Raw genomic sequence first — 25,326 nt, 5'->3', positions numbered from 1 at the left:
ATAAAGCGACGGGATGGTACGAGCGGATGAGTAAGAGAAAATGAAGCGCAGACGAAATGCAAGATGCGACCCGAGTGAATCGTAGAAAAATTGTACGCAAATGAGAAGTTTTTCATATAACGTATGTTAACGTATAAAAGGCTCAAAAAGATATGACGTTACATACGGTATCTATTCTCTGCATCAAAGAGAAAGCATTCACGTACGAAAATCTCTTTTTCATATGCGTGGCGAACTGTTATTACGTCTAAATATTCTTTATTTATATCATTAACCTGCAACAAATATTTGAAATGTATTTCAAATATCTTTATTATTATTCTTAATTAATGAAGAGTTATTTACAGTGTGGAGAAAGGCTAGCTGAGAGAGAGAGAGAGGGGGGGGAGGAGGGGGAAAGGGGGAGGAAAGAGAGGGAGAGAAAGAGAGAGAAGAAGATTATAAACTAGTTTTCGTTATTGCATATGCAAGGTATATTTCCATAACTTTTATGTATAACGCATAATACATATCGTCATTTTTAAAAAGTATCATCCCTTTTGACACACGATACCTCGTTATCTTGTTCCTGCGAATATGGAGAGTAATCGAAACACGTTGGTACGATATATGAAGGATAAAGCAATTATACGTTTGTTCTAATAACAATGCTCACGGTACGCTATTCTCTCTCTAAATACGTTTTAAATGTAAACGATCGATCCCCAACTACGCGTTCTAACAAACATAAAATTATACATTTAACATATATTATAAATATATATATATATATTTTTTTTTTAACTTTTTTTTTTTACGCGCATATACATTTTTCTCTCTTGCTTAAATGGTAAAAATCCATATGCGTAATTATGTTTTATTTTAAATTTTATTTCTATACATACGATGATTTGCACAGTATTTCGAATATGCGGGAAACACCAGGATTCTATGATCGTGCGACGTTGATTCGCGTATATTCATTTTATGCACCCCTCGCGAGAAATCGGTTGAAAATGGCGAGACCGGTCGATCTTGAAAAGGGTGAAGGGCGCACGTGGCGGAGCTCAGGGATTTCTTAATGATGCTGTCTCGTTGCTGACGCCAACTCATTCTTATGTTTATCCTCCGTTAAAGGACGACATACATGAAAGAAGAGGAAAGAGGAGGGGACGTATCGGTGCGGACGTGTGCAGCTGCGCCTTGTATCATACCACCTATATTCTTACGCAGGGTGGTTATATCGGCGAGGGAATAATGCCACGGGGGTGCCGGAACGGTTTCATTACACGGCTTCCCGAGGGATAATATCCCGGCCTATCTCTCCGCGGTCGACCCCAACGGGGGTGAAATTCCGTGCCACCGACCCACCTCGTATGAAAGATGAACCCTTCGTGTGGCGACCCCATACTGGAGGAGTATCACTCAGAGCAACCCCTTTGGAGGGAGAACGCGTCCGAGATGAGCAAGGGAGGAAATTGCAGCAACCGACCACACTGGGGCGAGGGATCGACATGCGGCGACAGAAAATGGCCGATGGCCTCGTGGCGATCGCAAATACGAAGGCGCTGTTTTAATAACGGTACCGGCATAACAACTGGTTATGCCGTGACGATTTCTGACTCTTGTCTATTCTCTCTCTCTCTCGAAGCTATGGAAAGAGCGATGCGCGCTGAATTCAACAATACGCAACAGATGTTGTATATTTCCAGCTCTTTTCTTCCTAAATATGAGATTTTTAAAGGTAAAAAATGAGAATTTTACCAAAAACTTTATAACAGTTTAATTTTTATATGAATCATATTATCATCTTATCGAAGAAATGTTGAAAACAGTTTCACCAAGGGAAGTGATCGACATTTCATGGTATTTTTTCTCTTCTTTTTTTTTATGCCGGCACCCTTTGAAGCTGTCATACACACACGAATTCATCTAACACGGTGCCATTATAGCGTTCGCGCACATTGCGATTAGTATTTAATGCGCACATTGTATGAGAAAGGGTCCTTTTCCCGTATCAGATGCGGGGCGGGCCTTAGACTAGTTATTAGACCGCTGACAGGCCTATATAATCCGCCTCTCGTGATATACAGAACGAAAAATATAATGCCTATTAGCGAGGATCTTTTCAGCGTGGTCCGCGTTGCCCTCGGAATTTTTTCTTCGCCTTTATTTCCTTTTTTCCTGCACTGGCCGCGCGTTGGTTCGCGCGCGATAATTTTCATTTTTTCCAGTTTTGCTTCAATCTTGTGTCGACAATCATTTAACTGACGGTAAAATTGATCAAAAATCATTTCCTCCATACGATTGATCGATATTGACAAATCCAAATAAATCCTTAGTTAGACAGAGTAAAAAAATATAAAGTTGACAATGCATTATGATGCAACATATTTTTTATTATTTATTTATCTTGGTATTTTTTGACCGTATTTAATTTGATTTGAAATTTTTTTTTATATCAAAATAATCGTTTTTTGTTAAGAATTTTTGTCCATTTTTAATAATTAAAAATTTTTCTGTTTTAGAGAAACTTCAGCGGGAGGAGAGCAACGAAATAAATGCAGGTGAGTTAAAAATCGGAAAAATATTTTTCTTTCTTTATTTTTGATATAATACACCGGAAAAATGTCACTTGTTAAACATTTACCTCTGTTTCATCTGTTACATTTGAAACATTGATTGTAATAACGTATTTGTTAATGAACATGTTGCCAAGTTAAATTGTCTAGAGAAAGATTTCCTTCAATTTTACATGGTTTAATGAATACATTGTATCTCGAATGAAACGAAACGTTGCGCGTTCCAGGTGTCTGCCCACATTGTACGGAGCGCTACTTGAAAAGAGAGTAAGCGAATATTGTATAATTCGAATCATTCGAGCGCAAAGACCTACCGCAGTTATTATATTTAATATAGCATCCCGGTCCGAACTAACATCTGTCTATGAAATGGCGCGCTTCTTTATTACGAACATTTTTGAGAAAAGAACATTCTTGAGAATTTTATATACAATAGTGTGACAAATGTATATTCATAGAATCAATATATTTTAAAAGATTCTATGTTTTCGAACGTGTAATGGAGAAAGTCTTAAAATATCTTGCAAAATTTTTAATTGATCCTTAAAATTTTAAATCTTCTTTTAATCATGGCAGTAAGAGTGCTTGTGACCGTGCTTTGTACACAAAATAGATACATGTATATATGCATATATCTACGTATATATAATATTTTTTACTTCCTTTTTTTCACTCTTTAATAATCTTTAATAATCTACTCTTTAATAATTGTAAATATTTTTTTTTAAAGATTTAAGATAATTTTCTCTATCTTTAAAATGTATTATATTTTATATGCGAAGAAAAACGCGCACTTTCAATTTCAAACACGTTTTAGCTGATAATGAATAATTTTACATCTGTCGACAGCATAATGAATTACAAAAGTGATTTAACGGTGCATCGTAATGCGGCCTATAGTTTTCGGTTCGTTAGCCATCATGCAACCACACGCGGATTTGCTTCGGTGAAAATTACTGCACATCCTGGTACAATCAACTCATATATTATTTGTAAATTATGGTTAATGATTATTATTATCTTCGATTCCAATGTAACTAATGTTACATTTGCAACACTAATGTGCTATCCATATTATTCATGAATCCTCAAAATAATCATCGCGTGTGGCCGACCCGCACATCTCAACGTGATCAAATGGATCGAACTGACGTTGATGATTCAATAACGGAATTATTTACTCTTTGGTAAACGTAATTTTGCAATTGTCACGCGTAATTTTCCCTAATTATATTTCGAAGATATATTTTTCGAAGAAGTAAAACACGCAATATAAGGGACGTATTATTATCTCTTTTTTTTCTCCGACTGTATAAAGATTAAAGAAAGATTTAAAGGAGAAACTTGACCTTAGAAGGTGTAAAGTTAGTTTTAGTAAATGTAGCTGTAGTAAATATTTGGACATTTTCGCTACGTTTGTATATAATGATGAATAGTCGGCGTTGAAGTACTCGATGAAATATATATTCTCTCGACTTGCGTCCATTACGCAACCTCGAAAGACCATCGATGCGACCTATCGGCGGTAACATTACCGACTATGCAGCCTCCGCCACCACAGCCGCCGCCGTCGTCGTCGACGCGACTCTATATTGCACCCCGCGAGGGACGCGTCGGGGGTTGCGCGGCAGCGCGGTAGGGTGGGTAATGTCGGGAAATGCAGCTAACGAAGTTTACGAAGATACTTAACGGAATTACGCCCTCGCTCGCAATGGTCCCCGTCGTCGTACCATCGCTCCGTCGCCCCCCACGCGCGCGCGTCATCCCGCCAACTTCCAAGCGTCCCTTTACACTTTTCCGGTGACAGGGAGGTCGCGTTAATTACCGGCAGAGGCAGGAAGTCGGGGAAACGGTGGCGAGACATCTCGTCCTCGACGCGATGCGTCGTCGACGCATGGTGATGGTTAGGAAAGTCGGGCTATGGGGGGCGGATGACGGAGGATGGCAAGGGGGTGCGGGTGTGCGGTAGAGTCGCGCGGGAAGGGGTCGGTTTGCGCCGAAGAAGGGTGTTATTGACATGGTGGGTGTCGTCGGCCATCTTGGGCCGCAGCAGACTCCCCGCCGCCGTCACCACCTCCACCACCTTCTCCTCGTTTTCCTCTTCCTCCCACCGCCACCATTCATCGCATTCACTCTGCTCCCCATCGCGTCCGAAGGACATCCTTGTGTCCCCTTGCGCCGAGTGACATTCGGGCTGCGTACCCAGCCTAACCTGCCCGGCGGACGCCCTGGGCCACCCTTTTCGACCAACCCCGGCAACGAGCTGCGAGGGTCCCGGGGGCTGCTTGTCGCCATGGCGACCAAACCCTCGCCCAATCCCCTCAACCAAACGCCGATTTCCTATCCCTCGGAACTTCGCTATCCTCTTTCGCCACCCCTTCCTCGTCGCGCGCGTCCTTTGCGCTGCCGTTCTCGTCGCCAAAGGGAGTCTTTCGATATCTCATGCGTCTCTCTTTGACAGCTCTACCATCCTCGCCTCTTTCTCATCGTATATTTGTTTTGTCTCTTTACTTCGCTTCTCTCTTTTTCAATTTTTCCTCTTCCTTCTTTCTTTATTTTCTTCCTCGAATATCTAAATGCTAATCCTTGTTTTTGGGGAATTTGTGTTCTTCCAAAAAATGCCTTTTATTCTCTTTCTTTATAATTCATTCTTAATAATATTTTGCATTTTTCATTGATAATAATCTTGTGTGCTGTATGAGAGAGAAGATTCTTTAATATTTTTCGCTTTTATGATTTACTTTCTATATTTCTAGTCACGTCATAATTTCTTACTATCCCTGCTTTCTATTCTCGATTTTATATTGTTTTAATAATTTTAATTATACTTTTCTTTAAATGAAGAAAATTATATCGTCTGTTTTTACGATGTCATCTTGTAAAATCGCATTTTTATATAATAAACGTAATAAAATATAATCTCACGTCCGTACTTTTCAGAGAATTTAATATTTTGAAAATACCGTTCTTTTTCAACTATAGAAATTTTAACCTACTTTTATGAAATTTTAAGAATCTTAATTTTGAATCACGTTATATATTCTGAGCTAGTATAATTTATTTATGTAACATCAACACCGATAAAAATCTGTGGCATCCGATATCGATAATCGATGTATAATATATGTAATAAAAGATTAATAATCTCCTCTTATATGTTAATTAAAAAAAAATATAGGTGTTTTATATATTTTGCTTAAAATGCGAGTTGCCGTTTCGATATTACACAAATTTAATGGCCCGCGTCGAAAGATTGCAAAAAATGCTGGACGGTATTTAGGGTTGGTTAGATCGGTGTGGCGTGTGGTATTAATACCGCTAATTATATCGAAGAGTCGATCTGTCGCGGAAACTCTGTCCGCGTTCTTCCTTTTGTCCGGAGATCCTTTATCAAACATTCTCGAAGGCACAAAGTTGCTCCCCTTCTCTACGCAATTGGCGGATATTAGGAAGGACTTCGCCCCAGCTTTTGTCTCGTTCGGCCATAAAGTTTTGCGAAGCACCACAATCCCGACCAATTAGCGACGATTTCCTAAAATCAAACCATAACCGCGAGCTAATTGGGGCACTTGACATTCAACCCACTCTCTTTCCTGTCGCGAGAAACTCTTAAATCTTAATCATCGATGATAAATACTCGAATTAATTGTATGTCTCAACTAAAGGAGTCGACCTTTGAAAAAGTTTTTGGGTACTTTGAGTTTTATTTGAGCATTGTAGGAAAATTGTACATACAAGCACGAGCTTTAATTTCATCTACGGCTGCAATCACAATTACAAACATGTTTGCAAGTTTAGCAAAACTTTTATTTAAATGATGTCGATTATCAGGAGAATAATCTCTCTTGGAAAGTTAATAAGATTAATATATATATATATATAATAGTTATATCAAAAGTATATATTCACAGAGAGAATTCGCTGTTGTTCAAAGAAGAATTTGTAGCAGCTTAACTATCAGATAGATCGCAGATCGTGCATTTATATACAAAATACTCGATATCGGGAGTAAAGTCTCGACATTTCGATAGCGTTGAGATATCTTGAGCATTCTTGGGTTCCGAGATGTGACGGAGCGTTTGAATGAACTCGATGACTCGGACCGCGTTCGCCTCATGCAGCTGCATTGCGGCAAAACAGTAGACGCTTGTCATCGGAGACGACGATCCGTGGGCGACATATCGGAATGCAATTCCGCAAATGCGCAACGTGGTTCCATTCATTGGCCGTCTCCGCGGCCAGCTGCGGCTTTAAAATAGCGCTCACAGGGACGAACGTGGGTGATCGCCGCCGAATGACAACGATTCGATTAATTAATGCCGGTGGAAGTGCCGCATCGGTCTCGTGTGACGGGATAGGACCGGAAATGCGTGTCGGGCGAAAAAAAGGAAGAATCGCGGTCTTTATGTACGCGGATCAACTGTTTATTCAGCATATAGTGAAAACGAGAGAAAGAGGAGAAAGAAATAGAACGAGAGAGTGCGCGGATAGAGGCGGGGAGAGGAGAAGAACCTGACGGGGGAGGAGTGAATGCAACAGCAAGCGCGAGTGATCGACGTGAAACGAGTTCATTCATGCTTGGATGTTGTAATTCTGAATGGACGTGGAATGGATCGAAGTTGCGATTAGATTAGAATCGCGTGGGCTGATTTGATATTTTTTTATTTAAATGAAAATACGAGTAGTTTATTTTGAAGGATAAAATACAAATTTACTTTTGCTGTAAAACGACTTGTCTCTCTTTTGTATAACACACGTTTAGCTAAATGTAATCCTCGGCTCTTCAATAATATCGAATATGATTTTTGTAATGTAGATATTGCAATCGTGAAGGGGGTTATATTTAAAATTTAATACAATAATTTTTTCATGCTTTAAAAATTAAACTTGTACGATGCTGTATTTTAGATTAAATTAAATCCATCATCATTCAATGATTCGCGTCAAAATCCGGGCTTGTCGACAAGGTTAAAAGGGCGTCTCTCCGTATCTCAAGGGTGCGATAACTTTCAGCGCCGACTGTATCGCCGGATGATATATCCCCCGGGGGTTTTCTCCCCTTGGGTGTTGGGGTGTGTTTCGTTGCCTGGCAACGACACCCTCGAAGTCCGCGCTCTGATTGGCCCCGTCTCGCTTTTCCTGTCTTAGCCTCTCTTCTCACCCCGTCGCCAATCAGGCCCCCCCTTGCTCATACTACCGTATCCACCCTATACCACTCTTGCCGATGGAAACCGTCATCCTCGGGGCGAAGTGCACACGAGCGCGCGTGCATTAAAAAAAAAAAAACAAAAAAAAAAGGAAGAAAGAAAAAACGCTCCGCTACGCGTCCACACGAACGGGAAATGCGAGAGGAATTAGAGGTAATTCGATGCAATGGTGCAACATCGATATATGAAACATGTACGCGAGACGAAACGTTATAATATTAATTTGAATAAATAATATCATAGAGATTAATCTTTTGGTTATTTTTCACATTTATGTATCATTCTACGAAAAAATATATAAAACCTCCAAACCTTACGACTGCACTCGTTTTATCAAACTTGAATCTTTTACGTAATAATAATTTTTCGTAATAATATATTATTATTATTATTATTATCATCTGTATAATTTCTCTTTTACTAAATCAAGAAAAGCTAGAAGCGTATAATTTCGATACCATGGAGAAAGATTTTGAATAATAAAATTAAGTTCGTAGAATAAGTGCCCGAAATCTTATTTGCCATAGATTCGTTCTGTAAATCCGATTACGAATAAACAGCCATTTCATCGCGGCTCTCGATGTCATTGAGAGTCATTTCTATTTTTACGACTTCGTAAATTGTACGAAAGGATTAAAAGCGATTCTACTGGCTTCCTTTTCAATGCCTTCTTCGAGTAGCTGGCTTGTTGTCGAAGCTGCGCAGCGCTGCGAGAGGATTATAAACCTTCCTATTGATCCCGTTCAATGGATTTATGCCCTTTCACGAATGCCAGCATTCGTAATGTTTTGACATTCTTTGCGCTCGTCCCTTCGTATCTTGCTTTCTTTGTCCACGTTAGAAATATATCTTTACATCTTCAATTTGATAACGAATAATAAAATTATTTTCTTTACGTAATACAGACAAAGTCACACATTTATTTTAAGAATACATACATATCTTATAATATTGTACATATAAAATATATACTGGCAATATGTTGAAGAATTTTTATAAATATAATAAGTATTAATAATTACTATATATAGTTATATTTAATATTTGTACTTTTTTAATAGAGAATTCGTGCTGCAGCGACAAGGATTCTTTAGACGATAATTTTTTCTTAAACTCATCACAATACTTCGACGAAGAATGGTGCGATAAAGTTCTGCACAAAGCCAAGTAAGCGCATCAAATATATTTATAGTATTTCGAGCGCATTATGTGTACAAGGATAAATAGTATAATAATTCATTATTTGTTTATTGTAGAGCACAGAAAATGCCAAAAATATATTACGGAACACGAACGCACAAACAAATCGAGCAAGTAGTGAAAGAATTTAAAAGGACCGTGTACAAGGATAAAAGGTAAAAAAGATTGCGCGAAGTACAGCCTTATAAAGTACTGCCTTGCAAAGTGTATAATGTATAATGAATGAGTTTCCAGAATGACTATATTGAGTAGCCGGAAACATACGTGCATTCAAAATAGCAATAGGAATAAGGATGAATTGTGTAATGAGCTACTCGATCCATTAAAGGTTTCTATGTACATATATTATATCGTATTCTCGCATGCAGTTAAAGATTAAACAATTATGTAACGGATTATTATTTTTTCTTTGCGCGCAGTTAGATAAATGCCGATACTATAATGACCAAAGTAAAAGAAGGATGACATTTTTTAGCGGGTTAAAAACGCCTTGGGATATAGAAGATTTGGTTTCGTTGGGCCGAGATATCGGAATCTGTCCATACTTTGGTGCGAGATCATTGATGGACAAGGCTGAAATCATCTTTTGTCCTTACCAATATATCGTGGATCCACAGATTCGCGAAAGCGTAAGCATGCAATAATTATTAATCAAATATACTTTCTGGAAATAGAAAATATTCTAGAGACGACTAATAGTAGAAGTAAAATGCTTGTTTTTCATTGTTACAATATAGCTTAAATTTCTTTATCTTAAAATAGCACAGATTGCTTTCGCTTTTTTCAACACTTTTAAACATGTTACATAATTAAAACATGCAGATGCAGATTAATCTGAAAGGCGATATTATAATCTTTGATGAAGCTCATAATATCGAGGATAATTGTCGAGAGGCTGCCAGTATAAACCTCAGAAATGATGATCTTATGATCGCTGCCAACGATTGCAAACATTATGATCGCAAATGTCACGATCGCAATATTTATATTACCATTCAAAAGTATCTTACTGATATTGTAAAATTCCTGGAAACTATTGATCTTAAACAGAATGTGAGTATATATATTTATTAAGCGGTATACGCTATATTAATTTTACCGTTTGTATCGTTAAGAATCATTAAATTTTTTACGACAAAAAAAAATTGATAACTCAGACATTTTTGTAAATGATTATAATCGATACTTTTAGCTATCGTAATAAAACATTTATATTTCAGGACAACGAGATGGTTAGTGATTATTGGCTTGGTGCTGAATTTTTGGTATTACTCGATATGCATAATATTGGGAGTTCGAGATTTCCCGATTTTCATCATGCTAGCAAGGTGGCTATTCAGGATTTCGAGACAATGAAACAAGAGACTCGTCCTGACAAAATATTTCAGACTATTTCGCACGATACTAAGAAAATTTTAGAGCATCTTTGTTTTGCTATACAAATGCTAACAACAGATATTTTTGTCAACGATTATAAAATATGTGTCAAAGAAAGTATGAAACCTTGTAAGAAGATTGTAAGTTTGTATATATATGAGCAATTTTGTCATTATAATCTATATATAATATTATGTATCGAATGCTACATCATAATTATTTTCTATAGATACCCGAAAATGTCTGGATTTCGACGAAGAGTAAACCATTACGAGAACTGAAACTGTTATGTATGAATCCCGCTATAGTTTTCGGACCTTTGGCCCGTATTGCTCGTTCAGTGATAGTTGCTTCAGGTACTCTTACGCCCATTATGTCGTTCCAAAGTGAACTTGGAACGAAATTCTCGCATATAGTCAATCCTGATCACATCATATCGAAGGAGCAAGTGTATGTGAGATGTATACCACGTGGGCCGAATGGAAAAACCTTGATAGCTAATTACGAAAATATAAATTCTTGGAATTTTCAGGTAAAATAAAAATTGTTTCTTTTTTCGCTTGAGCATATTATGTTGAAATTCGATTTTATATAACAGGACGAACTCGGTAATTTGGTTCTTCAAGTGTGTGACGCAGTGCCATATGGTGTGCTATGTTTTTTTCCATCTTACTCCGCAATGAAGAAGCTACTCGATAGATGGAAAAGTAACAAGACATTAGACAAACTCAAGAAATTGAAAGAAATTTTTGTGGAACCGAAAAATAACGAGGATTTTGTCACGACGATGAAAGCGTATTGTGATGTAATCAAGGAATCGTCGTCTAAATCCTTTCGTGTGGCATCTGGAGCTATCTTTTTCGCAGTTTTCAGGGGAAAAGTGGCGGAAGGAATCGATTTTAGCGATAACGAGGCTCGATGCGTATTAGCAGTAAATAATAACATTCCTTATTTTATATTGATTTTATTTACATGTCTACACATATATTTACATGCATGCAGCATAAATGTATAATATACTCTTTATTAGATCGGTATACCGTTTAAAAATAAAAACGATGTATCTATGAAGATGAACTATAACGACTTGAATAAGTCCAAAGGTTTCTTGTCTGGTTCAGATTGGTATACTGTAGACGCGTTTAGGGCGTTAAACCAGGCACTAGGCCGTTGTATTAGACATAAAAATGATTGGGGTGCTGTGCTACTAGTAGATGAAAGGTATGTATAAAACTAAGTTATATAAAATTTGTGTGAAAATAAAATTCTTATAAAGATAATTGTATAGATTCCGGTACAAACATAAAATTAACTATTTACCAAAGTGGATTAAAACAAAAGTAAGTTACTTTATTACAAAAATATTAATAAATTACCTATTAATTATATTTATATATATTACATAATGTATGTTTATATCACAGTGGATAAATGATGATGGGAATTACGATCTTCAAACAGAACTTGAAGATTTTGTAGCAATACAAATTGCACGTGAAAGAGGAGAAAAATGTGCCACAGCTGTATAGAAGATCAACTTTTTTTTTTTAAATATATAAAGGAATCCACGTTGCTAGAGATTAAAAATATTTTTATTAAGAACTATTTTTTATAAATAACAGTACTCAATGTCCTATTTATATTGTTTTTTTTGTTTTTTTTTTTTTTTTTTTTAATATTACATGTTACTTGTGTCTCTTTTTTCAATCATTCTTAATTGTTTCTTCTTCATTCTTTTTATTTTTGAAAGATTTTTAATCTGAAAATGACAATAAAATGAGAATTATAATATACAAAAATGTATGCTATATTTTGTAAATAATAGTATTTTTACTCACAGGTTGTACTACTTCACCCTTCTTTCGATTCTCTTCTGCTCTCTTCAAATTTTCTCTTCTTCGTTGTTTCTTACTCTCTTTTTCTGCCTGTTTTTGTGCTTTGATCTCTCTTGACATTTCCTTAACACGTTTCAGATCTTCTCTTAACTTTTGTTTTTTAGCTAGTGATAATCGAATACCACGTGTTTTAATTATTGAAGAAAATCTGCAAACGAGTACATTTATATTATCTTCACTTACATTTTTCATGTTTTCTTAAGTAATTTAATTAATAATGCAATTTAATAGAAATTTAGCAAATTATATGGGAATAATATAACAAATTCTTTGACAAGTATGTTAGATTTTTGATTTTATATATATTTTATTTAAAATTTTCCAACCAAGTTATATATAACTTACTTTGTTTTTTGTTCCTTCCATATCCTACCAGATTTTGGTTTACCCCTCGGAATACATAATTTCTCACGTTTCTCTTTATTGGATGAAGACGCTGATACATCTTTAGTTTGCACAGACGCTGCGCTTTCGTTTAATATATCTTCTACACGCGTAATTTTTTCTCCACTCTCCATCATTCGAAAATGCTAATAAAATGTGCAACCAAAATATGTCTTTTTCATATAAATAACTTTCATAGGTTATTTCGTCACATGGTTTGTAGTTTGTGACTTGTGGCATGTCGAAATCAGAGAAGCGGGGAATAATCGAAGCAGAATCGAGATTGCCGTTGGCAGACTGCATTACCAAAGCAAAGTAAGATTTTTTGATGGGATAAGGAATGGAATATTTGATCAATTATTTATGGATAAAAACTTTTTTTGATTTTAATTTGTAATTTTTAACTTGTATCTTGATATATAAATTACACTTTTTTAATTAACTTTGTACATATGTTTATCGACAGATGTAAATTTTAGTTTTTATTGTCAGATGGTATACTGACGTAAGTTTCATTCACAAATTGTGTACTATATATATATGTATATACTATAGAGGGCTGTGCGTACTCACATCGTATTCATTCACGCAAATTTCAATCATGCTATATTTATATTAATGGATGCGTGTTCTACACGTGATAAACACATATTTTTCTCAAAAATTAAACTTATCGGAATCTAACAGTTGTAAAATTAAATACATATATGTTAAGCTTTAATAATGGAATCTCTCCAAGAAATTTCTCAATATTTATGTCTTGATGCACGATTGGATTTAAAAGCTATTGCATTGAAATATATACTCGGTATGTATTCGTATATTTTAATTGCATACATAAATATTTTATGTTTAAAACACATGTCATATTTTATATAATATTTTGATTTTCTTATATAAAAGGATAATCACTCATTATTTAAATAGGCGTAACAGCAACTGCTGATGGTCGAGAACTTTTGTTGAAGTTACCAGAAATATTGAAACAGCTTGTTATTCTCCTGCAAGATTCTTCCGCTCCTATTAGAAAGGATGCTGCATTGACATTGGTAAATATTACTGGAGATGAATCAGGAACCAATGCGATGCTGATTATCTCAGAGTCAAGCAATTCAATGAAGGAACAAGAATATAGCCTTAATTTAATAAAAATTTGTATAAGGTAAACATAATTATATAATTGCCATTATATATATATATATATATATATATATATATATATATACATAAACTATTTTTGTAGGATTGTAATGGATAAATCCAGCACTTTGGCGGATCCATGTTGTATGATACTTTCCAATATGACTAGACCGCTTTATTTAGTAGACAGAATCATAGCATTAATTGAACAAAGTGGTTATTCTTGGGATGCAATAGTGGCTGCATTTACTGCTAAGCACTATAATACTATGGGTGCTAAATTGCATTATCTTGGACCTGTTTTTAGCAATCTCAGTCAATCGTCACATGTAAGAAGGTAATCTTTTAATAGGATTTATTTTAGATCTCATTCAGTTGTATGCCACAGATTTACATGATTTTTATATTTATTGCAGGTATTTGATGGATCGAGATCGGTGCGTTATTCAACGGTTTCTTTCATTCGTAGAATATTCTGATAGTATAATTAGACGAGGCGGTGTTATTGGTACTTTGAAAAATTGTACTTTTGATACTGAAAATCATGAATGGTTGCTGAGCTCGGAAGTGGATTTATTATCATATTTATTGTTACCGCTTGCTGGTCCAGAAGAATTTGACGATGAAGATAATGATAAATTGCCAATTAATTTGCAGTATCTTCCCGAAACAAAGACTCGAGAATCTGATCCGGATATAAGGTAAATTATCAGCCGACACATATTTTACGAGATGTTAAAGAATTTATTAATAATATATTATATTATTATGTCTTTCTCTCCAGACTTATGCTTTTAGAAGCATTGAACCAACTCTGTGCGACAAAAGTGGCAAGAGAAATATTGAGGGAGAAAAATACATATATCATACTTAGAGAACTTCACAAATGGGAAAAAGACAAGAATTGTTTATTAGCATGTGAAAATGTCGTGGATGTCCTGATAAAGTAAATGTTTGAATAAGACTTTCTCTGCTTTATCATGACTTTTTTGCAAGAACAGAAATACGTTTTGTTTGTTGCAGAACCGAGGAAGAAATCGGCTTAGACAACTTGAAGGAAGTAAATGTGCCGTCCGAGTATACGGAGAAGTTTCATAAGATGAGTAAAGACTTTATTAACAATACATAATGCAAAAGTTAATATAAATATGTATAATATTTTGTAAATATTGCACACAATACACATACAATATATTATAAAAATATGGTATTTCTCATAACACATTCAGCTCTTTGTATCGTACTTGTCACATATTGCACTACCCCGTTTTTTTATCGTTAATAATAAGCTATCAGGTCCAGTGTAGCAAAAAATATTTAATAATTTGATGTTTTTATCGCATATAAATAATCATAGTTTTTTGAAACTGGAATAAAAATACATAAATAGTTTCTGTTTCCTGTAACTTATACACTAAAAATGAAACAGGTACGAGTAAGTAGTTGCATATCTTATAATATTTATTGAAACGACTAACAGAATCACGATACGTTCATGACTGATCCTCTTCCGATGATAATACGAATGGCAAGCTGTTACGAGACGCGTAGATAATATAATATCAAATATTTTAAATATTCGAGATTATTTGATATTCTTTTTTGTGGAGATAATTTGTGGAAGCTTTCGTCAAGGTAAATAGCCCAATCCAGCTTCGAGACTGATCGAGCTTCTTATACTCGATGCGTTACTAGCTCTTCTCGAGTTTCGATTATTTTCTCCTGCACCAAAGACCGCGGCGATTTCCGCGCTTTTCTTGATGGAAAGCGCTTCGTGATGTGCTCCGGGTCTGCCGTTACCGCGAGAGGAATACTTTTTATCGCGTTCTGTGCCGCCGACATAAACCAAACGGCCTTGAGTATCTCTGGCACTAACGACGAGAACTTTCTCGCTACCGGATGACTGTTGAGATCTTCTCCCTGGGCTGAAGAGATCGTAATCTAAGGCCAAATTATCCGAACTACCGCAAATGGGCGATGATCGAGTCTAAAGTGAGATTCGTACAAATACATTTTAATATGACCGCAAAATTGAAAGAAAAATCGATAATTTATGTAAAATCTTTCAGCTACCTTAAGAAAATCGGTGTTGCGCGATGAACTATGACTGTTGGTCATTCTCGAGCCTTTGATCCTCTCGGGACTATCTCCTCTGCTGAGGGTACTCTCCGACGGCACGATACCTTTCTGTCTAAGTTGCTCTAGTATGGTCGGCTGTATCGGTTTCCTCGCGCAGTAACACTTATTGCTCTCGGAACAGCTATCAGTGTCGCAAGCGCAGACGACCGTGTTTTCAGGCACCGATGTAGCTGGTATCCGTCTAGACAACGAGCAATAACACTTGTCCGCCGATACGCACGTGCATGACTCGGAGTCATAGCTACATTCGCTGCAGCTTACGTAGCCGCTGCTGCTCCTGTTCGCCGTGGCACCCATGTTACGATTCAGTCGTCTACCTGTGTAATTTTATAATTATTAATACGTCAACCATACATTAATATGAGCTATGTGTATTGATTCAAACAATTTATTATATTTTATTATGCTTTTAATTTTTTTTCTCTGTTTTATACTTTTAAGACATTGGAAAAGGAAATTATGCTGAAATTATTTATAAACTTGGATAAAGATCGACTTTAATTTTTAATTACAATATTTCTACATACATGTATCACTGTCCTCCGAAGTAGTGTGACACGCGCCGTTCTTGGTCGCCTTCCACGAGGATTTTCTCCTACCGAGTCTACTTGCTAGTACTCGATTTCGATGGTTGTTTCTGATGTCGCACGACGAACTACTGCCGAAACTGTCGTTCAATCTTCTCGCCGGAAATATCACAGAAGTGAATTCTGTGGGGCCACCTTTCAACCTCGAGACAGATCTCTTGATGGCTTTCCCCAATAAACAAGATCGACGATTCGATCTGCGTCTCTGCGGTCTCCGACGTCTTCTCATGATGCTGGCGGATCTCTGATATAGTTCGTCTTGCGTTAAGGTTGCCGCCAATTTCAATAAAAATTCCTTGTAGAGCGGCTTTAAATCGTTGAATGACATACCTTCCGGATCTAAAAGAATATCACAGAGAAATATAATCTTGTTGTTAAAAATTGCATTATTATTTCACGTAGATTATTAGTTTCAATTACCTATAATAGCCGCCAAAATATCATCTACGCTGGTCAAACCCTCCTGATTTCTAAATTCGTCAAACAGTTCTGTGAATCCTAATGGAGTGCCACCTTTGATGTTATTAGATCTCCGAGTACTTCCGGAAGTCAAGAAACTGCCTCTTCTGGGTAATTCGACTCTCGTCATTAGATCGCCTCGATCGACGTCTATGTCGCTCTGCGATCTCTTCAATGTATTCTCTTGCAGGAGTTTGTTCTCCGAATGACTGACGGGCGGTTCGCTGCCCGCTCTGCTTCTTCTTCTTCGAGGACGACTATATTCTGGTATGTTCAGCAAATAAGCTGGATCCGATTGCTCCTTTTTCAAGGGTTTGTCCATAGTGACGATTCTATTGGGTTTTTTGCCGGAATACATCCTTTCTGGATCTCGCGAGCGTCTCTGCTGTTTTATCGTGCCATCCTGACGCGACTGATAGCGCTCACTCTTCTTCAAGTTCTTTGCAAAGAAGATGTCTTCCTGAGAACTTTTCATCTTATTGCTCCTGCTATTATTCTTGCTGATGTAAATCTCCTCCTTTCCGAGATTATAGATTTTATCAGCGTCTTCGATGGACGGATTGTAAGAACTCTCTTTTTTCTTACCGGTTTGCTTGTAACTAGAATTTGTCTCGTTTTTTCCAGTCTTATCGACTTTATCATACATCAAAATGTTATCGGCTCTGGAAGAGTATGATTGGTGTTCACAATTATCAGTGTTCCCTCGATTTAAATTGTACGATCCATAATTTGTTTCATAAATGTCTTTCAAATCCGGCTCCTTCTTCGGATTGTTCTGATTATACAGTTTCTCATACTTGTTGGATTGCCTTTCGTAGACTTCATTCGTGTCGTTAATGTTGTAAATTTCATCAAGCTTATCAGATTCGATCTCGATTCTCAAAGAATTTTGATCCTTAGTGCAAAACGTCTTGTTCTTCGAATTTTGTAATTCCTCGTTTCTGGACAATATAACATCTCGATTGCTCTGTCCGAATTTGCTTTTCTCGATCTTAATGTCTCGTCTTTTTCCACGCGCCTCAAGAATGTCTTCTGCCTTTACATCGGAATTTTTTTTTTTTCTACGCGGCATCTTTTGCAAACTAGATTTTGTGCCTTCGTCCTCGGTGACGGAGCTACTCACAGAACTCTTCTTGGTTCTGGGTGGTCTCACTGGATGAGGCGCAGTTGGTCTTGGTGGCGGAGGCAGCAGACAATTAATCCTGCTGCTGAGGCTGGGTTCTCGAACGCTGGAAGCAACGGAGGCCAGACTGATGCAGCCGACACCGTTTGTGTGACGCGGTCGTCGGCGATTCGCGTCCAGATCAGCAAGAAGAGCGCGATACAACGTGGCTGCAGCCACTACAGCATCTTCCTCAGATTCACAGGCAAATCCGTGACATTCCAGGAGTCTGGCAGCCCCAGGTCGTCGCATCACCACGGCGAAGATCGGAGGATATAATTCTGTTTCGTTTTTTAAACCGTGCATTGTCCTAAAATTGAAATTAAAATCAAGATTCCATATAGAATTATATTTTTAATTTTATACTCAGATTTATGCGCATTCTCTAAATTAATATAATAATAATAAATTTTATTTTTCAAGAAAATTAATCACATCAAAATATATAGCGTTACTGTGAGACCTGTAGAGATCAGCGTGTTTATTTTCCAATGTCTGCGTGTGTGTTTGATCTTGATCGCCGACTAAAGGTAAGAAGGCGTGGTGCACGTCGCCCGATGGTATTCTCTTGCATTTCAGCTTCAGGGCACTCCACACCGCTATCCTGCGAAAAGGATTATTCTTCTCACAGACGTCGCTCGTGCGGAATGTTAGTCCACGTCTGGAGATTTCCAACTCGGCCCTGACACATCCTTCTATACGTTCCAATAACTGACGAAGAGGTTCCTGAAGACCCCGAACACTCGCCACCCGTCCGCCGACCGGAGCAGCTCCCATATATTTTACCTACATAAGAAAGGTACAAAATATTTTAATTATATAAGAAATGGATGTTAATGAAGAAAAAGAAATAGGGAGAGAAAACAAATAATTTCAAGTATTAAATGTACATTTAAATTCGTTTCGTTAGATTAGAAAATGTATCATTTTAATAGCATGAAGCAATCAACGAGAATGACAATGCACATACAATGACGCTTCATATAGCACATAAAATTTTATATATTGCAAATAATATTTTGAAACACTGACATATGCATATAAAAACAGCGCTTAATAAAAAGTACGTTTCTCGTGTATAAGCCATGCTGAAACCGATGGAAACCTGTTTTGCACGATGGGCAATATCAAAGATAAACAAGTGGGATCGTTATATAGGAATTTTATTGCGCATGTCGAACGCAATGAAATTCTAAAACTAGTTCCTCGAAACGAGGAATTTTGCTGTGTGGCCGTTTTATTTATTGCCGCTTTAATATGTAATTTATCGAATAAAATTCAAATTTTGTCTGGGATTCTGTTTCTTCAAGACGAAAGAAATAACGGTTTTTTATCATAATTATCTGTGAAAAATTTAATGCTCTACTTTATGTATGCAAAGAGGTATGCGAGTTCATAAAAACCATAAAAAAGATAGGATAAAATCAATGTTCGATGTAAGAGATAAACAACTGCCAGATCTCATGATGCCACGCCTAGCTGACAATAGAGGAATTCTTTCGCCAAATGACGTAACCCTATCAATCGATCAGCAGCTTCTTTCGTGAGTTCCAATCAAAGTGCGCGAAGCGAGGCGAAACATTGCGGTGCGGCACTCAAAGGCTATAAAACAGAATACCGTATCGGCAAAGGAATTCGTATACCGGCGTAACAACTGATGGAGAATTTTTCAGCGCTCCGAATAGTTTGTGGAAGTCTGTCACGCTTCGCGGATCACGTGCGCGGAATGAAAGTGACGATTAAAAATTCCAGATCGACGCCCTGAGGAAAGTCGAAGGACTTATCGCGACACTTCTTCTCAAATCGGGATGCATCAATGGCGATTATGATTGTACAATGTGTGGCGCAACATGCATACCAAATATAAAATCATCGATAATTTATTTGTAATGCAGATAAGATTGAGATTTTATTTGGGAAACGTATTAATTAAATATGAGTTTGATGGTTGATACAATCATCTGTTGTAACATTCTGCAATGTAATTTATTATACGAATTCATTGCAAAATTTGTATTACAATTTCAGAATTGTAAGTCTTTTCTTTATGTATTGCTATTCAACGCATTTTCTTTCTTTACTAGAAATGCCTTAATATCTAGTATTGCAATCTCATTTATATAGCATTTATAAAGCAATATTATGTCAACTTAGTGTACAAACTAATTAATATGACAGAAAATTTAACGTTTAGTTGTGCCAGTCCGATAGAGCATCAAATTGATTTGATATAATCTCAACTTAAATGTTACAAAAATCTCGGATATATAATTTGCTTTCTCTCTTCTCTATATATTCCGTTCTTTGAAAGATTAACGCGCGATTCTTTCCTTTCTAACAAGCAATCAGTTCGCGAGTAATTATACGTCGATCTCAATTTTATTTCTGACACGGAATCGCCACATCATCAGGATGATTTACGCAAGATTTTACGAGGCGGAAAATACTCCTTTACACAAAGCTTTTCACCGATCTCAGATCCCATTTTTGATGAAAAATGAGTCGAATAAAAACTACTTAGTTTTCTGAGATGAAATAAGAAACGTTAAATAATTAATTGAAAAATGAATTTGATTATTCGATTTAATTATGATTACATTAAAAGATATATGTATATAGGTGTATATAGGTGTGTACATACATATATATAGATGAATGTGTTAAATTATATTTCTGCTTGAAGGAAAAGCTGGGTCACTTGGATACAAAATATTTTGTTTGCACATAATGATTGCCGCGTTTTATGGTCCTCGCATTATTTTCTCATTAAGTTTTGACGGGATTTTGCTTTTAATTTTGACATCAAAATAGGCGATTAAGTACTCTTAAGGGTCACATTCGTTGGCGAAGTAGGTAAGTCTTTCATTACGGTACTCGGTGTGTCCCTCAAGAGTGGAACGGAACGACCATTCGGTTACGCTGATTTGCAAGATTTTTTAAACGAGAGGAAGAAAAAGAAAAAGAGATAGATACGTCAAGATGCACAATAGAATTAACATAAGTGAAAATGCAAACGCGCGTATTCGTCCGTTATATGATAATTAAGGTTTCTGGCCTCCTAACAAAAGTTCCTTCTCCGAGACGGCAGAGACTTGAACAAAAGTAGCGTCTTTTGCGAGAATATGCTCCACGTGCGTAATTATTCGTGTCATTACCGGTAGGATAGCGGCGGCGCATTCACCGGGCGTTCCACTTTCAGCCTCCACCGAGGCGAACATTGCCTCGATGCGTGCCTGAACAGCGCTGTTTACCCTTTTCTGCTCTTCAGCGCTCGAGTCATCGGGGAGGTTAGTCGGGATGACGACCGACAATCCGGCGTACCAGCCACTCAATGTGGAGCTGCAGATCGATCTGAAATGATCGAGGAATTGTTAATGAAAAAGAGAGTGCGAGATCGATATTGATCTGGACATATATATATATATATATATATATATAATGGATTAATTAATTAAAGACTAAGATAGTTTGATAAATTCACCTGGAATCTTCGAATAGTGCGTCGATCTGCGCCTTGCTCCTGAGGGAACATTCCGATGGCGGGCCACCCAATCGAAATCCATCCTCGTAACAAGATATTCCTAAAGTCGACATGATTTATCCGGATGTTGTACAACCCGATGTACTTGCAGATTCCTTTGTCTGTCGTATTGCCCGTTGTTGTCATTCGTTCTGATAAAGAAAATCATTACAATAAAATGTTTTCAAGTTCGAAAGAATTATTATAATTGATGATATAATTAATGCTATTTCTTCATGAATTGTAAAAAAAACTTGGACAGGATGATTATTTCAATTTTTATCTATTTTCCTAGAAAATGACAATTTTGCAGAGTCAGTCAAGGTTTCCGGAATGACTTAAATACGATGTTGATGATATTAGAAGAAAAATTCTTAAAACTGATCGGAAAGTACAAGATCAGCTGATTTTTAACTTGATGAGTGACTCTGCAAAATTGCCATTTTCTACGAAAAAATTGAAATAATCATCCTGTTCAAGTTTTCGTAGTACTTGCTATTAACGTCGCGATGCGTTAAATCTATGCGAGCGTTATGCGATGCGTGAAAAATTAAAACCGAATAGAGACCGGGTTAGTCTGTTACTTTTACATACGCCGATACTTTTACATGGGAACGATAAAAGTGACGGAGATCGGACAAAAGGAAAATGCACAAAACAATGAGCTCATCGATGCGTGGCAGATAAAACGGTTGATTAAGACAGCGGTAATTTGGACCTTGATGTCGTGATATTATGCGAACGCGAGGTTGGCGTATAGGTCGATGCACTAAGCGATGAAAGTTTTCTTTCTACTCGGAAAATTAGAATTCGATGTTTACACATGTAAATGTAAATCAAGCTAATTAGATAATGTTAAGGTCATTACCCCGCGAGCTAGAAATCGCTAAAGCCACTGCAGAAATTATAATTTACGGGAATATATAGAAAAATTGCGTGCACATCTATGTTGCTTCGGATTTCACCGGCATTTCGTGAAATTGCACGCATTTCTTCATTAAGGCCGTACGCGAGCTGTTTTTTTTAACAACGTTCTTGGAGAAAACAGCTCTGTTATTCGCATACGATGTTAGTTTTCACGAATTTGCGTGATATATTTGCAGTTTTTATAATGACGTTCTTTCAATCAGGAATTATGCAATTTATACTTAAATTGTATTAATTAATTCAAAACTTTACTAAGAAAGTCATATATATCAGAAAAAAGACTTTACAGTAAAAGCATTTGTGATGCTTTTGCAGTGAAAAGTTAAAGTTAATCTTGTTTATGCGTCTGATATAAACTAGCTGTCGTGCTTTAAATTATCTATATATACTTGTAGACAGTTAGTCAGTACAGTTATGGACCAGATGTATCATGGGCAACAGATTGATGAATTCCGAAAGGTGTCAATGTCGCTTCAGATCCAACATACACGCATGCAATGTGAAATAACTGTCAATGCGCGCTGTCTTCCCCTTTTCCCCTTTCCCTCTCCATCGCGCTCCTGAGCGCGTGTTGACCTCGCGTATGCCGTTCTCGATCGTTACATGACGAAATTGATTGCCAAACAGCGGCTATAATCAGGATTCGTTACGATCGATCGAAGCAACGGCATCGAGGGGAATATGTCGTAAAAGAGTGGAGGCCGCATGGCGATAATCATCGATAATTATCAGGGTCGACTCGGAGAGTACAGTGTGTGCACTGGTTTAATTAAAAACGGAAATTTTCTCTCCGCGCGTTCTCATCTCGTCGTAAGTAGCTCTCTTGGCGCTTAATTTTTGCTGTATATAGTTTGTATGATATGTAACGCGTTGTTTCTCATTCTCATTATGAGGCTGCACACGAGAAGACTGCCTCCTTGCTCATCGCATGAAGCCGGCCCTGAATAATCACCGACGAGCTTCTTGACGCCAGTGACCCAGTTTCGGACCACACGCTACCGTAATCACCATAGCAGCACGAATTTAGACTCGATCGACGATTATTAGTGACTTGTGATTGTGCAGCTATAAAGATGACTTTTGAAAAATTAAGGTTTACTTAATCGTCGCGTAAGAATGCGAAATTTGCAAACGGAAATGTTGAGAAAATTGCAGTTGTGGACACAAAACAATCATAAGTATGCAGTTGTGGAAATAAACAATCATAAGTATGCTTGATAGCATCTATCGATGAGACGAGTGCGTTCATCCATTCCTCTCGAGAGCAGTTCCCCGTTTTCCTAACTGTCAAGCTGTCCACGGTGTTTAAGGCAACGGTATTAAGGTCGACGAACACAGATTACGGCATCACGTGTCGATGCATCGTAGAAAAGAGCTAGTCGATCGATTTTGAGTGTCGTTCAACTTACAATTACCGAGTTCACGGCTCGTTTCCCGCCTGCATCTGCTTTAATGGCTATCGAACCGGCCGATAATCACATGCGTGAGATATACATCTCTCGGAGCGCGTCATTTAAGTATCGATTAAATCGATGGTTCCGATTTTCTTAGCGGTTTTAAAAATTGATATATTTAATTTAGAAATTTGTTAATTATTGAGAGATTTTATTTTGTACATTCATTTAAGATATACATACACATAAAATCTATTTACTTTAATAAGATATAAGTAATCAAATGCAGAGTAAAATTTCTATAATTTTTGCGAAGAGCAATTTCCATATTCTTCCATCGCACATAATATGTATCTTCATTTGTTGTCAAATTAGAATGTATGAAATATATTGACGTAATTGAGAGCCCTATTATCAAAGCTCTATTATCACGTCATAAAATAAGAGATACTCATTTTCCTCATTACAATAAACTTTATGTTTATTACGTGACAACATCGATAAGACTAAACTTGCGAAATACCTGTTTGTTTCCGATCAATCAAAGTTTTGGGTGCTCCAAAATTAAATATTGCCATCCAATTTTGACACAATCACCACCCTGACACGAGTCGATCTTAATCGTTTGATAAATTCGCGCTGTCATATCACAGTCAAGTATTCGGAGAAATCTATCACGATAATTGGCCGAACCGGCATCATTTGCGAGAGCATCACAACGAGAGCTTCACTCACGATGATCCTTTCAATTCATTCGTCCTCCTCTCCACGACCTTCGACGAGGATTTTCCTCTTCACGACTACCGACCTTGGCCGCGGCGAGTCGATCCGGATGACCGTCGACGCGAAACTGCCGGGGATGTTCCGCAGGAGAGGCTCGAGTTCTCTAGCTGGTGAGTCGACGCCTCGTGTGGAACGAACGAGAGGAGAGGGATGAAGATCGGCAGAGAAAGAGAGAGAGAGAGAGAAAAGGAGAGAAAAAGAGAAAGAAGGCACTCTTGATCATTCGGGGAACATCGGTTACTCTCTTGTTGGCTGTCCGGAAATTATGTTCTAATAATACTGCACTGATAAAGTGGATATATCCATATAATATCCGGCGCTTCTATCGGATAAGAGACGCTTTATTTCTTTGTTATTGCATTCGTCATTTATTTAAAGAGATATTGTAGTGTGAATTTTTTGCTTATTGTTTGAGACACATTCGGATTCATACGGGTCTCTTCATTTTGAAATTGAGTAATAAGTGAGGTTTTTATATGAAATCTCGTTAAAAAGATAAATTTTTTTTTATTAATTGATATTTTCTGTGCAGTTTCGTGAAAAATTCTAACATTTAAATTTTAATCGATCGATTTAATCGATTAAATTCTG

General features: G+C 37.0%; 4 protein-coding genes across 7 annotated transcripts in view; 2 read left to right on the top strand and 2 right to left on the bottom strand.

The window, feature by feature from the left end:
- LOC126854868 (Fanconi anemia group J protein-like) overlaps positions 1-11,934 on the top strand; it is a 42,771-nt gene extending 30,837 nt beyond the window's left edge. For 2 of the 3 annotated variants that reach the window (XM_050602006.1, XM_050601996.1), the window contains 13 exons: positions 1,117-1,723; positions 2,508-2,546; positions 8,830-8,935; positions 9,025-9,123; positions 9,203-9,296; positions 9,388-9,597; positions 9,791-10,021; positions 10,189-10,485; positions 10,575-10,877; positions 10,944-11,276; positions 11,376-11,566; positions 11,634-11,685; positions 11,770-11,934. In XM_050602006.1, the coding sequence (XP_050457963.1) occupies positions 1,363-1,723; positions 2,508-2,546; positions 8,830-8,935; positions 9,025-9,123; positions 9,203-9,296; positions 9,388-9,597; positions 9,791-10,021; positions 10,189-10,485; positions 10,575-10,877; positions 10,944-11,276; positions 11,376-11,566; positions 11,634-11,685; positions 11,770-11,874 (2,421 nt within the window). In that variant the 5' untranslated portion in view covers positions 1,117-1,362 and the 3' untranslated portion in view covers positions 11,875-11,934. The remainder of the gene's footprint in view (positions 1-1,116; positions 1,724-2,507; positions 2,547-8,829; positions 8,936-9,024; positions 9,124-9,202; positions 9,297-9,387; positions 9,598-9,790; positions 10,022-10,188; positions 10,486-10,574; positions 10,878-10,943; positions 11,277-11,375; positions 11,567-11,633; positions 11,686-11,769) is intronic. The other variant, XM_050601989.1, reaches the window with a different exon arrangement.
- Positions 11,935-11,981: 47 nt separating this feature from the next.
- Positions 11,982-12,869, bottom strand: LOC126855092 (coiled-coil domain-containing protein 86). The gene is made up of 3 exons (XM_050602467.1): positions 12,586-12,869; positions 12,184-12,388; positions 11,982-12,104 (listed from the first exon to the last, which is right to left on the bottom strand). The coding sequence occupies exons 1-3, from the start codon at positions 12,759-12,761 to the stop codon at positions 12,024-12,026; spliced, it is 462 nt and encodes a 153-aa protein (XP_050458424.1). The 5' UTR covers positions 12,762-12,869; the 3' UTR covers positions 11,982-12,023.
- Positions 12,870-13,203: 334 nt separating this feature from the next.
- On the top strand, positions 13,204-14,936 carry LOC126855016 (protein HGH1 homolog). Its single transcript, XM_050602290.1, has 6 exons — positions 13,204-13,432; positions 13,552-13,786; positions 13,868-14,101; positions 14,181-14,465; positions 14,549-14,710; positions 14,788-14,936. Exons 1-6 carry the CDS (start codon positions 13,348-13,350, stop codon positions 14,891-14,893), a joined length of 1,107 nt encoding a protein of 368 aa, XP_050458247.1. The 5' UTR covers positions 13,204-13,347; the 3' UTR covers positions 14,894-14,936.
- A 449-nt stretch (positions 14,937-15,385) lies between these two features.
- Positions 15,386-24,808, bottom strand: LOC126854853 (uncharacterized). Of its 2 annotated transcripts, none has more exons than XM_050601978.1 (8): positions 24,688-24,808; positions 21,593-21,783; positions 21,267-21,462; positions 18,575-18,897; positions 16,911-18,421; positions 16,431-16,829; positions 15,838-16,220; positions 15,386-15,751 (listed from the first exon to the last, which is right to left on the bottom strand). In XM_050601978.1, the coding sequence occupies exons 2-8, from the start codon at positions 21,703-21,705 to the stop codon at positions 15,395-15,397; spliced, it is 3,282 nt and encodes a 1,093-aa protein (XP_050457935.1). In that variant the 5' UTR covers positions 21,706-21,783; positions 24,688-24,808; the 3' UTR covers positions 15,386-15,394. The 2 variants fall into 2 exon arrangements, with proteins under 2 accessions (XP_050457935.1, XP_050457928.1); XM_050601971.1 differs by having other exon boundaries at positions 24,476-24,801.
- Positions 24,809-25,326: the final 518 nt, after the last annotated feature.

Source organism: Cataglyphis hispanica, chromosome 1 (genome assembly GCF_021464435.1).
Source record: "Cataglyphis hispanica isolate Lineage 1 chromosome 1, ULB_Chis1_1.0, whole genome shotgun sequence".
In the NCBI taxonomy this organism is placed as follows: domain Eukaryota; kingdom Metazoa; phylum Arthropoda; class Insecta; order Hymenoptera; family Formicidae; genus Cataglyphis; species Cataglyphis hispanica.
The sequence above is the reverse complement of the archived record's forward strand: the minus strand, read 5'-3'. Positions and strand labels throughout refer to the sequence as shown.